Raw genomic sequence first — 14,710 nt, forward strand, 5'->3', positions numbered from 1 at the left:
AACCCCAAGAAGGAAGCAAATTGGTCAGTGGTGAAACTGTCTAGGACAGTGGTTAGAATTTAATAGCATTCTCAGTTCAGTAAATACTTATGAAGGAAAAAAAATAATGAAAAATATATATGGGTTGAAAACATTGGCATTGTTTGTTCTTAGGATAAAGTGTGCAAACGGGTATTTAGATGATGTCAAATTCTAAATTTGAGAAATCCAGGCTAAAGTGTTTTGGGGTGTTGAAAGCCTAATGTAAATGTCCTTTGGAAAATTAGTTGTTTTTTTTTTTTATAGTTCCCATTATTTAATGAAATGTTTCAAATATTGTATATAGTAAACAACAGATAATATAACAAACACCCATCTGGTAACCATTTAGATTTAGCAAATTTTAATGTTTTGCTATGATTTATTCAGATCTTTTGATATATTTTTAGGAAACTGAACAACTGTGACAAAGTTCAAATTTCCTTTGCATGGAATTCTCATATAAGAACAAAACAGATAGAATATTAAGGGCCTGGCACAGTGGCTTATGCCTGTAATCACAACACTTTGGTGGGCCAAGGCAGGAGGATCACTTGAGCCCAAGAGTTTGAGACCAGCCTGGACGACATAGGGAGACCCCTCCTCTACAAAAAAAAAAAAAATTATCTGGGGGTGATGTCACACGCCTGTGGTACCAAGCTACTTGGGAGGCTGAGGTGGGAGGATCACTTGAGTCCAGGAGGTTGAGGCTGCAGTGAGCTATGATGGCACCACTGCACTGTAGCCTGGACAATAGAGTGAAACCCTGTCTCAAAAAAAAAAAAAAAAAAAGGAAAATTAGGATTGCATTCTTTCCACATATGTGACATATGTTGGCCTGGCATTTGAATGATGCTGTATTTCCCAAGATCCTTTGTACTCCTATTTCTCTCTTTCTGCTTATGTTTATTTTTAAGTAACCTACTGATTTGTAGTATAACTTTAATGATTTTCAGTACATGCTACGAAGATAGAATACACAGACCCACTAAATAAGTGTGTATGTGTGTGTAGTGTATATAAATACACAGATTATATAATATATATTTGATCACTTCTGTTTGTTGTGCTCAGATTACAATAAAATAAACTGATCAGAAACAGGCAAGATGTCTCAGAACTACTCTGGCTAATCCTAACTAAACCGCTGTGTACATCTATACTAGAAATATATAGGAAATCAAAAGGAACCAAACTGGAATGCAAATGAAACAAAAATCACTAACACTGAACCAAAGCACCTCCTGGCATTATTAATAACATTGTTCTGTCCCAAATGCAACTTCATGTACTTTGGACATGGAGGTTAATGATTGCTAAAAAAAAATCTTTAAGTTTTCTCTAGTTTGATGGTTATTATATTCCATGTGATGCATCTTTCCATAAATTTTGAGAATGCCTCAACACTTACAGATACAAATCTAACTGTCAAGAGAATACTAACAAGTGTAGTAGCTATCGTGGATCAATAACATTATGATATCATAGCTTTAATGCATAAATTTATTTATGGTAAAACGTCAATAAAGAACAAAAATTGTATTCTGTCTTTTAAGAGATGCCTTCATTGACTTTATGAAATAGCAGATTTTTTCCCAAAAGGTACTTTTGTATCCCACTTTGCTGGAACCCTAAGTCTGAACACCTGTGTGTCTTTTTATTACTGATCTTTGGCCCTTCTGACCAATTACAACAGTCTTCTTTGATATGGAAGAGGTTACAAATAGTTCCAGGCTAGGAGGGATTGAGGAGAGTAATTTCAGTCTGTATCATAGTCATTATAGCCATTATTATTGTCACTTTCATTATTATCAGAATAACATATATTTGTCCTTTATACAATGTTGGGTATAGTAACAAATGCTCTACATGCATTAGCTTATTTTAGTCTCACAATAATCCTATGAGGTAGAAACTCAACAAAACATTTGAGCTTTTGCACACCTCTAGCTGTTTCCTCAGCCTGGAAAGTTCTTCCCCATGATCTTCATCTGGCTGTCTCAAATCTTAACTAAAATGATACTTACTTGGAGAAGTCTTCCTTGCTTACTCTGTCTAAAATAGCTATACTTGGCCGGGCGCGGTGGCTCAAGCCTGTAATCCCAGCACTTTGGGAGGCCGAGACGGGCGGATCACGAGGTCAGGAGATCGAAACCATCCTGGCTAACCCGGTGAAACCCCGTCTCTACTAAAAAATACAAAAAACTAGCCGGTCGTGGTGGCGGGCGCCTGTAGTCCCAGCTACTCAGGAGGCTGAGGCAGGAGAATGGCGAGAACCCGGGAGGCGGAGCTTGCAGTGAGCTGAGATCCGGCCACTGCACTCCAGCCTGGGTGACAGAGCGAGACTCCGTCTCAAAAAAATAAATAAATAAATAAAATAAATAAATAAAATAAAATAAGATAAAATAGCTATACTTTATCACTACTTATTCTTTTATTCCTTTACTGTATTTTATTTTCTTTATAGCACTAACTGCTTTCTGAAACTATCTTATTTATGTCCTTATTAGTTTAGGTGCTTATCATCTGTCTACTACTATTAGAATGTAAATTCCAAGATAGCAAAGTCTTTGTCAATTTTGTTCATGTTTTACCTCCAGCACCTAGATAAGAGCCTGGCATTGGCTCTGGGCAACTGAGCTTAGCTCAACACATATTCTTTATTATTGTTGTTGTTGTTCATTTCTTTTTTCCACATATTTGTTCAATAAATGAATAGTATTATCTTGATTTTTGTAGATGTGTAAACTAATACTTGAAATAATTTAGTCAAGGTTATTTAGCTAGCCTAACTTCCTATGTTTTGTCTGCGGAAAAGAGGATTCGTTACATACACAAGTCTCTAGCTTTAGCCGATCTAATTAGTGCATGTCTCTGGACCTGCAGGTGTAGGGCTTATGTTAAGAAAAAACTTTACATACATCTGAAATAATCCTACCTATATTGCTTATCCTGAAAATGAGTTATATATTATTAAACTGTATTTGTTAACTATTACTTGGTTAGATCATGAGAGGCTTGATTAGCAATATAATGTATGCCATACATAGCTGTAATACTAGGCATCAGAATGCCTAGTTCTTATCTATTTCTTGAAGAAAGTTTTCTACACACTTTCTAAGCTGTTGCCACTTTACTAATGCAGTATAGACGTATATTTGTACATCTTTCATGTGCCTTATGCATGCTAGTTAAGCATTTAGAAAAATAAAGTCACAACTTTTTCAATCAATGCTAAAATATGATTTAGAAAGGAAAACAATACAGCCACACTGAAATGAGTAAAACATTAGAGTTTTTTTTAATGAACAAATAGGTGATCGGACACGGCATTTAAGAATGAAAACTAAGAATATTAAATCTAATTAAAAACTCAGCATTTCAAACTTCATGCTTAATGAAAACAAATGTGACTTTCTTCCAGAAATGCCAAAAAGTGCATAATAATTACAAATGCTCAATAATTCAAGTTTTTATATTATTGACTGTATCTATTCCTTGGCCTCTAGTTTTTATAATTAATATTTTCTGAAAACTTCCTGTTCACATACTCACCTAAATTAATCTTACTTGATCTTACTTTTGAGAACTGTCAAAATCACACAAGTGCAAAACAAAGAAAAAATCAACATTTCTTATTACAGGTCTAGTATATCATCCAAACAAAAGGATGATAGTAGGAAGAACAATATAGTAATAGCTAACAATATATACCGTTAACTCTGAGCTAAACACTCTCTATGCAAGCACTTTACATGTATCTCTAAGCAAGGACTTTACATGTATTCTTATTTTCTTTGCAAATATTCTATGAGATAGATGTTATTATTATCTTCATTTTATATGTGAGGTTATGACTTATACAGTGTTATACAGCTAATAATGATAGAGCCAAAATTCAAATCTAGACAGTTTGTTTCCAGAATGCTATTCCCCAAAGTTCCTTTTGTTATACCATTCTCCGTCACTCCTACATTCAAATCCCTATTCTCAGTGGTTCTCATCGCTAAGAGAAATAGTCAAGAGCAAAGAGGCAATGAAAATGCAAGGTGTGATTAGGAATGCAATGATTGTGATTGTTAGCTTAGAAAGGTAGAGTGATTGAGAGTGTACAGATATTTAAGTTTGGAAGTCAAGAGAACCAAGTTCTATTACTACTTTGCTGTATGACCTAAAACCAGCAATAATTCTGGCCTTCTAACCTTTAGAATGAAAAGTAATTACTCTGTAAAATAATCAGTTATCCATCTTAAGATTGGGAAATAATGAATAATCTGAAATTCCTCTTAGCCAAAAATACTTCATTTAGCTTTGTAATACATTATATAATTTGGGTAGTAATTTTTCTTCATATTTATGATCAACATTGAAATTTTCAGAACAAGCACCAAACCAAAATTATTGTTGGTACCAAGAGGAGACCAGCCTGGGATTTGCAAAGTTTCCAGAGGTCACTGAGCATGGTTCAACTTGGAATTAAAGCTTTATATAGGATATACATTAAGAACATTTAACATTGATGATTAAATTCATATTTTTTTGAGTCATGGTGATAACCAGTTCTAAAGAATAGAAAGTGTGTTCTACATATTTTAATATTTTCTTTAAGAACAAGTAAGGAACTCACCAAGTTACCTATAAAGAAGCATAAACAAGCTTTGATTTTTCAGTGGTAATTATAATTAACATCTCCAGCTATATAACCTGACACACTTCCAACTTAAGAATGGGTCAATACTGAAAAGGAAGTATTTTTCACATTAACCTAGAACTTAGGAAAGCTCAGTGGAATTTAACAATGAAAATTTATATAACAGTGGGAAAACATTTAAGAATGGTCCCCTGGAAAAGATTTATAAAATTGTTTTGCTTATAAGTATTGTCTGTTTGCCGGCATACTCTTATGTTGTATGTAGATTTTAAAAAATAGCAGGCCGGACCCTATGACTCAAGCCTGTAATCCCAGCACTTTGGGAGGCCGAGGCAGGCAGATCATGAGGTCAGGAGTTCAATACCAGCCTAGCTAACATGGTGACACCCCATCTCTACTAAAAATACAAAAATTAGCCAGGTGTGGTGGTGCACACCTGTGGTCCCAGCTACTTGGGAGGCTGAGGTAGGAGAGTTGCTTGAACCCAGGAAGCGGAGGTGCAGTGAGCCAAGATCATGCCACTCCACTGGAGCCTGGGTGACGGAGCAAGACTCCATCTCAGGGAAAAAAATAAAAATAAAAAATAACATTGCTACTCTCTATCAGTGAGCAATAAATGACTGAAAATTCAAAGAATAAATGGTTATGGATACATACACACGTGTGTCTGTTTTTATGTGTGTATGTGTGCGTGTATGGAAGTTTACCTTTGATTAGAGGTTTTTAAATGTGATTACTGTTAAATGATTAGTTCATCTGAACTAATGGGAAAGGCGCAGCTGAAGCAGAATTTTTTTTAACCCTGAGGATTTAATAACTTTTTAAAGCAACAATGTTCCTTTTTTGTTTCTTGTTTTGGTCTATTAAATGGGTATTTGTTTAATTCGGTGACCAATTTTATATAATTTTCTAAAAAAATGGACACCTTTTATATACGATTTGATAAAAGACAGCAAAATAGAGGTGGGAAAGGTTTCTTATAGCTATAATATTCTGCAGATAAAAGGAGGCTTGGAAATTATCTGGCTCAGAGGCTTTTAACCTTTTTTCTGCCATGGACCCATGTGGTAGTTGGTCAAAGGCTACAGATACTTTTTTTATAAAAATGTTTTTAAGTGTATAAAATAAAATATATAGCATTAGAAAACGAATTCAAATCATGATCAAAGTAACTCTTAAAACAAACTGTGATATAATAATAAATGCCTATTTTTAAATGTATTAAATAACAAACTAGGAGCAGGTCTAATAACTACTATAATTTGAAATCCTGATAAACATAAAAAGATATTTACAACCATTGAAGTAAGAGGTTCTCTTAATATTACTGTGATTTGTTGCTTGTGCTCATAATGAAAGAAGATAAATATTAATTAGATTTTTAAATATAAAGATTGTAATTTCATTTCTCTGTCCCAGTGAATGGACCTTTTACCCACAAGATTCTCTCAAGGGACCCATTGACCTGAGTTAAAACCCCTAGAAACATCCATATTTTGCAGATAAGAAAACCAAGACCCATAAAGAGGAGACAACTGTACTAAAATCATACAACAGAGAATTAGATTAATCCTAGCAGAGCTAATCTCACACCTTTACTCAGACTTTTTCTGTAGCTTTAGTCTGGAAGTTGGCAATTCGTCTATTATTTGTCACTGATTCCTAGCATGATTTGTAGCAAATTCTTTTTTCTTATCGTGCCTCAGATTCTACCTATATAAAATATATGTGACTTAAAATATTCATAAAGATAATAATAACAGCTTCAATTTCTATTTTATTTTTACTTACAGTAGTTTTCACTTTCACTTACACTATCCTACTTAGTTTTCCCCGTATTATGGATAAGGAAATTAAAGCTCTAAATGTTAAATATCACATCCAAGGTTGCACAGCTAGGAAGAGGAAAATCCAGTACTGGAAATCATACCATGGGACTCCAAAGGACATCCTCTTTATCATGCTGCCTTTCGTGCCATAAATAAGCCAGAACTCTTTGAGTTCTTCAGTTGAATATGTGCTGTGATGTCATAAATCTAATTAAACACATAAGAGCTATTATTAAACTCAAGTGAGCCAAATACTTTCATCCTAATTTATTCCAATAAAGTGATGCATGAATGGAACCATGGAAGAAAACTTTTCTAGAACAATTATCCACTTGTGTTTAAGAAGTAAGAAGAGAAAGAAATAGAATGTAAGAGTCTAAGATTGTAGAGTTATTGGCTTAATGTTATTTAAATCAAACTTTTGCTTCTGTTTCAGGGTAGGCTAAAGAGGCAAGTAATCTGAGTAAATGGGTCCCTTTTTCTCTCTCCTCTTAATTTTATGAGTAGATAATCCTCAAAGAAGTTCATTCTTTCAGAGACTCATTACGCTTAAATAAATTTAATAAGGTAGAAAAACTAGAGTCAAAATAAGCCATGATGCATCAAAAATTTCTATAATGTCTGTCATTATAGTGACCAGACCATGTAAGATATAAAACATCCTGCTCTCTTAGGAAATAAGGAATCTTCTTAACCTAACCTGAAACCCTTGGTATAGAAAACTTTTACTGGACTTCAAATGTCACTATGTTATTAGCCTTAAATAATATTAATTTCAAAATTCTTGAGATCATTCTGTAGGATACCTAAATATCTCTTAACTATAATCCACATACTTCTCATATTATCTGTCAATACTATCAGGCCCAAATAAGTAAAAATTCTTTGTAAGCTGATAAAACAGATACAGGAATGGCTATGATCATACTTATACTATTAAAAATAAATTTTAGTCTGCTAAGATTGAAAAGAAAAATAATTACTACAAAATAAGCATTCAGATTTAGCAAATGTTTCCTCTGTACAAAGCAGTGTATTTAATGTAGTGGGAAATAGAAAGAGGATAAAGTCATGATCCTTTTCCTCTAAGAACCTACGGTCTACTTGGGGACTCATATCAGTAATTGGAATATGAGTAACTATTAACTCATATTCTATATTATAAACTTCTATAAGTCCTATATTAGAAGTTCAAATAAGATGCCTTGAGAATCTAGGCAAATCTCAACCTAGATTGTAGTGTTGGTTGCACAGCCATATAACTTTATTAAAAATCACCAAACTTTTAATACTTTTATACTTAATATGAATGAGTTTTATGGTAGGTAAATTATATCTCAACACTGCTAAAAGAGTTTAGAGAAAGAAGAAATTATTTCTGATTGAGGAACTTTGGAATTTTTTCTTAATGGCTGGGGTAATCTAAGCTGAATCTTAAAGGACAAGTAGTATCTGCATCAGAAAATAAGCAACAGTGTATTCCAGAGAAAGGCAACAGCTTGTCTCAGATCTAAAAGCTCAAGAATACAAGGTAGTTTCTAGAGGAGCTGGTTGAGACTTTGCTCCGTGCCGTAGATTATATGACTTGCATGCCTACCGTGCATATGGACATATGGCTATGACATTTCCAAAATGTTCTGGCCTATCCCTACTGAGAAACATGTAACTGTACATAGAATTTTCTCCCTCTCTTTGGGTTAGAAACAAGAGCTTGCCTACATTATAATGAGGAGGGTGTGTAATCACAGATTTATTTTATAGCTGTCAGTGGCACCACTGATCATAACAACTACTGACATTTATTTTCATTTTTATAGCTTAAAATCACTGATAAATGCATTATCTCCTTTGAGCCACAATCTTTATTTTTCATGTGAGAAAACTGAGATTATGGGAGGGCCCAGAGCCTAAAATACCAAAGCCACATTAGAGGGAAAGTCAAGATACTCTGGCCTGCTAAGAATAAAAGGAGGGAGAGAAAATGAGTACGTGATCATTGAACAGTTTAGACATCTGGTAACTAAATTGGGATGTACACATGAATCAAAGTTCATCTCACACAAAAAGAATAAAATGGATAATAATATGAAAGCAAAACTGAATTTTTTTCTGAAGAGCTGAAATAACCCTATTATTGACAGGAATAGCCCTTGTTAAATACCTTGTATTGATAATAGAGAAGAGTACTTAGGAAACAGTTTCTAAATAGCTTTTTTGTTGTTTGCTTTTTTAACAATGTAAAAAGATTAAAGTTTAAATTGTGTCTTTCCAAAACAGAGGACTTCTCAGATTATGTAAGTAAGCAGCTAAACAGAAACTTAATTTCTAATTTAAAATGTGGTTAGTGGCCAGTAAAGTTATGTTTAAAATGGAAAGATAGTTTTCCTAATGTCCATCAAAGAAGATGACTTATTTTGTTCTTCACTTTGACCCCATCTGACCAAGTGCTCAGAATTTTTCAATATGAGCCATACTGTATACCATTTACAAGAAAAAGGAATACAAATTAGCCTGGTGAGCAGCAAAATAGGCAATTTTTGGAAACCTGATTTGTGTTAACCTGCAATCAAATGTAATTTCCATTTTAATACTTATACATTCATATATTGTTATGAACCTATTCTTAACACAGGTTTTATTTTCTTTGTTTCTCTCCTCCCTCACTTCTGTGAAATGCAGAAGGGAAAGGATGTTTGTTATTCACACATTTGTACCCCTACTAACTGGTGTTACAGTACATCTGGCTTCCACTGGAGAGCCCCTGACATCGCAGGGAACGGTGATCAAAATTCCACACACTAGCTTCAAGCTGGGGGCTCGTAGCTACTGCAGCATTGTAAGGGAATCTTTTCCTGGCTTCTTTAAAATAAGCATGGTGATGGGATGGTTTAAGGGAAGAACACCTCTCAAATCACATGACCACTGCTATGCTTTCGTGTGTCCTGCTTTCTTCATAACAGCTTGGCACTACATTCTTTCCCCTGTATCTTAGTGGGCTTGTGTGTGTACAAGTTGGGTGGAGGGTGGGGAGGTAAATGGATGGTTATACATTATGCATGCATCTCTCACTGTTAAAGCAATGTGCCTTCCCTTATATGTCACGAATTATGGTCACAGATTAAATCTTCTGTGTCCTGAGAGATTGGGCCATCTCTCTCTTTTTGGTGTGAGATTCACGTGTTTGGGTGTGTTTTGATGTTTACACCCTCAATTGTTCTTCATGTTGCATTTAACGTAAGTTGAAATGTTCTCCCATAAGAGTTAGCTTTTCATGTTGGGCTGAAAAAGTCTTCATTTCTGTGTAGCAATTCATGTTATTATAACCTATGGCTTTCAATTGTACCTCCCATAATGAAGAGCTGACTTTAAACACTGTGCTATTCTTGTTATGACCTAAGCATAAGGTAAGTGATTTCTCTAACTGTATCTAAAGATTCTTGTTGTTTGTTAAAATTTCCTCAGCTTTTTTTAAGGCATTTTCACTTTTGTTCCTAACATTTATTATGTGCTCTCCCTTCTGTTTTTCTGTTTCATATTTTAAGATTTCCTAATGAATGATGTGATCTTCAGCAAAAATTATATTACACATGTAAACACATGTTGAAATGAGTTATTTGATGTCTCAAACAATCTTGATTAGTAAATGAATACCGTATGTTTTCATTCAGTCCCTCATGTTTTTTATTTTCTCCATTGATTTTAATATAATATGCTGTTTCTACATGTTATTTTAGTTTTGATTCCAGTTGAAAGGGGAATTGTCAATACTGTAAGGTCAGATGTTAACTGAAGTAAAATAACATGATCCAATAGAATAAAGTAGAAGGTAATCAGATGCCTTACCTTTTATTTCTAATCCCTGACAAATTTAATGTTAGGCCAAAATCTGTTTTATTTTGCTTTCCAGGCTTTCCTTTTTTTCCCATTGAGTAAAGCCAGGGTAACAGAAGAAAAAAACAAGAAGCCATAAAACTTGAGACAGATCTGTGTTACCTTCTTTATAGTCCATATGTATAAGAACCATAGTTGTTTCTCAAGTTTATCGTTTCAAGTGTATGCCATTAAATTGTGAGTTAAGTAAAATTTTCATTTTGAAATTGTATAAAATTAAGTACATATTATAAAGAGGACTAGTTTCATGGTACAAGAGAAAAAGTTATTTGCTACATGCATAAATAATAAACAACATTTTTAAATTTTTGTTTTCTTCAGTGGTGTATAGATTGATTGACTGATTGATTTATACACACACACATACTCAAGATCCCTAAAGAAATTCTTATTATCATTGATATGAAAGTGATTCTCCCCAAATCTGGTTCAAATAGCCAATGTAATATAAATGGGAAAGTATTTATTATACTGCTATTGGCAATTTATGAACCTTGATAAACGCTCAGTCAGGGAATTGAACTGTTTTCGTCATCCAGATTTCTCCACCAAAGCTGTTTGAAATATATAGTTCTAAACTGAGGTGCCACAAAGCAACGCTTGGGTTTCTTTATTCAATTCATGTTATGAATGATTTTTGTTATTAATTTTTTAAGTTACCTAGGGAATGGGAGAGGGTATTTTGTTGTTGTTTTGGTTTGGTTTGGGTTTTTTTTGGTAAAACCAACTAGTTCTTCACCACCATTTCCATTATATACATTAGAAAATGTATATAAGAGGCATTATATAAATCTGTTGAACATTTTATGAGACAATTTGAACTACTCATCTGAACTGCTCTGTTCATTGTAAATCTCTTGTTTCTATCCATACACTAGCTCCACTCTAGATTGGAAGGGCTTAAAGATGAACTCTGGAGGAATAGAGGCTACGACTTAAGAGTAACTATTACTGATCAAAGGAGCCACTTTCCATTCGCAAACATTGCTTTGCGCTATGGGTTTGGGCTCCTTCTGTTTCTACATCTTGTTGAAGACTTTCTTGACTTCCATTTGACTTCTTTGAACTCTGTTTTTGTCTTTTAACATTTCCCCCTTTCTTTTCCTTCTCTCTACCAGATTTTTCTCTCACTCTTCTAGCTTTCTCTTGTGTTCTTTGAATCACATTTTAAAATGTAGTTTCTCTCTTTATTAAGCTTGTCTATTGTCTGTTAGTGTGTGTTTCTTTTCTTCTTTAAGGCTGTAGTGGTATAGTTACACTTACGTTCATTCCATAGTATAGCAACTTGCTTATTTATTTTGCAGCAAGTTCATTTGTCATTCTTACCCTCTTGGTATGAATTTTTAATGAGTAATAGCAGAACATTCTGCATTTACATATTGTCCCCTTCTGTAATTCCATACTTTATTTTCCATTGTCTATATTTACACCCTCAGACCTCTCTCTCACTTTTCTTTTCCTCATTCTTGCATCTTCTTCCCTGTGTTATTTTCTTTAAGCAGTCATTGATTTCTTTCCCATTTGGTCCAGAATTGTTCTTAAATAAGACCTCTGAGTAGAAGAATATAAGAATATTATCTTCAGATTAGCTTTTTCCTTCTAGTATGTTTAAAACTAGTTGAACAATCTGGGCCAAAAGAGAACAACTAACATTTGGAATATTTTTTCCTTTTTTTTTTTTTTTTTTTTTTTTTGGTGTGTCTGTGTGTGTGTGTGTGTGTGTGTGTGTGTATTTTTTTTCTTGTATGTATGTTTGTGACTTTTTTATTTTTTATTTTTATTTTTTTTAACATTAACACTTGTTTTTTTCAGGGAAGGACAACCATAACCCACCCTAAGTTGCAACATTCCTTTCATAAGTTGTTTCATTATGATAGTAGATTGTGTTCAACTATAGAAATTAATTTGTTGTGTATATATCCATCTGGGGCAAGCTGCTGTGGAATGGGAAGCAGAGGTGTGGAGCTTAAATACAGTTTCCGTTAAATTAACAACATGTTAATGACATGTACCATGCTCCTTGAATATAACAGTTTTGTCACATTTAGAAGAATGTTTAAGGCCGGGTGCAGTGGTTCACACCTGTAATCCCAGCACTTTGTGAGGCCGAGGCAGGTGGATCACCTGAGGTCGGGAGTTCAAGACCAGCCTGACCAACATGGAGAAACCCCATCTCTACTAAAAATACAAAAACAAAATTAGCCAGACATGGTGGCGCATGCCTGTAATCCCAGCTACTCGAGAGGCTGAGGCAGGAGAATCACTTGAACCCGGGAGGTGGAGATTGCGGTGAGCTGAGATCGCACCATTGCACTCCAACCTGGGCAAAAAGAGTGAAACTCCGTCTCAAAAAAAGAAAAGAAAAGAAAAGAAAAGAATGTTTCACATTGACCTAAACATTGGAGTAAAAGCATAAGGGTTTCTGATTGATAAATTATATATCACCTAAGAACTGGTAAATAAATTTTGTTCAATTTCATTGATTTTCAACAGAAGCATATTTCATAATATTACAACTATGATAAATTATGATAATCAATAATTAACAAAGGTTATCAGAAACAAATGTAAATGTTATGTAAGGATTTCTCTATTTTCTTCCCATTAATATATATACATACTAAAAAATTACTGTAATGGAATACTTAGTTACAACTTTATTACTTGAGTTTTTATTATTATTCTAGTCAAGAGATATACTAAATGCCTTAATATTAAGGGCCAATATTTACAACTAAATATACAGTAACAAATTTCCATATACTGATTTTTAAATACAAATGAATAAAAAATCACCTTTGGTTTATCTCTGTGTAATTTGCAATATTGTACCCCAAATTTTTTTCTAGAAGTCAGTTCTTTCTTTAAAATAAGGAAAAGATAAATAAAAAAGATGAAACAAGTATAAAATTTTTACTAACATGTTATGACATCTGAAATACTAATATGTAAAGCCTTTGCTCCTAGACCTCAGGAGCTTGCCCTTTAAATATGTATATCTGCCTATTCATGCTATAAGCCCTAAATTACTGAGTTTATGCTCTTTCTACAGGTCCAGTCCAGGTGCAGCAGCAAGGAGAACATTCTCAGAGCCAGTAAGTATTTTACCATTTCTGGTGGGCTGCTGAACTAGAGCTTATAAAGCTAAAAATGATATTTTGGTGAAAAAAAGAAGAAAGCAATGGGGAACATTTATGTGACTAATATGAATATTAGGGATTTTACCTTCTAAAAATATTGCCAGTATCAATATATTAATAAATATTTCCCTTAATCTAATTGTTTTTGCAAGCTGACACCAGAACTTTGATACACTCCTAGGAGGGTAGTAATGAGCTCCTCTGTGACGCTGAATCTCTTTAATTGTTTCACTGCCAAAAGTTATTTGAAAACAAACTAACTGAAAATAATAATAATAATGTACATTCCTGAAGAGAAGCTAATTCTAAAAAAAGAATATGTGGCTCCCAAAAGGGTATATCATAATCATTCATTTTGTGAATATGAATTCCTAACATATCATAACTTCACAGGCAGTATGTTTTAGAACATAGAACCCTAAACCAAGAGTAAAGAATCCTCTATCCTCTATTTTATTTATTGGTTTGATCACTAATAGCATTAACTCAGAAGTCATTTAACTTTGTATATCATTCATTTTTCTATCTTAAAGAAAGGAACTATAATAGGTTTTTTCCTTATCTGTATCCTTGAAATGATGTCATTGAAAATTGTGTCTTAAAAGATTTAGGATCCTAAGAAAAAAGTGCTGTATAAATTCTAATTGTTTTATTATTGTTCTTTATAACTTAATAGCTTAATTACATCACCCTATCTTCTTCCTGATCTTTATCAAGAGAAGTACAGGGGAGTCATACTGAAATAGGTCTACTGATACTCACTGGGAGTTTCAGCAAATTGAATGATTTCTATTTCTAGCAGGATATCAGCATTATTTTTGTGTTATACTCCTGGTTATGGTTTATTACACTGAAAGGATACAGATTAACATCAGCAAAGGCAAAAAGATGCATAGGGCAGAGTCCAGAAGAAACCAGGTGCAAGCTTCCAGTTGCCCTCTCCCAGTGAAGCCATATGGACATTGCTTATTTCTCCCAGCAACAATGTATGACAGAATGCATCAAGCATTGCCAAGCAAGGAAGCTCACTGAGCCTTAATGTTCAGGGTTTTTATTGGGGTTGGGTCACATGGGCACAGAGTGCTCATGTGACTGATCTTTATTTCACAATAAAAAAAATAGAGACCTTCACAAAGGTAAAAATTCTTGGGGTTTTTTTGTGTAAATTTTTCCATTTTTGT

At 33.7% G+C, this 14,710-nt stretch overlaps 1 protein-coding gene across 3 annotated transcripts in view; it reads left to right on the top strand.

Annotated features, from left to right (window-relative positions):
- GPHN (gephyrin) overlaps positions 1-14,710 on the top strand; it is a 740,280-nt gene that overhangs the window by 555,513 nt on the left and 170,057 nt on the right. For all 3 annotated transcript variants that reach the window (XM_007987015.3, XM_073011087.1, XM_073011088.1), the window contains one exon: positions 13,442-13,484. In XM_007987015.3, the coding sequence (XP_007985206.1) occupies positions 13,442-13,484 (43 nt within the window). The remainder of the gene's footprint in view (positions 1-13,441; positions 13,485-14,710) is intronic.

Source organism: Chlorocebus sabaeus, chromosome 24 (genome assembly GCF_047675955.1).
Source record: "Chlorocebus sabaeus isolate Y175 chromosome 24, mChlSab1.0.hap1, whole genome shotgun sequence".
NCBI classification, from domain to species: Eukaryota; Metazoa; Chordata; class Mammalia; order Primates; family Cercopithecidae; genus Chlorocebus; species Chlorocebus sabaeus.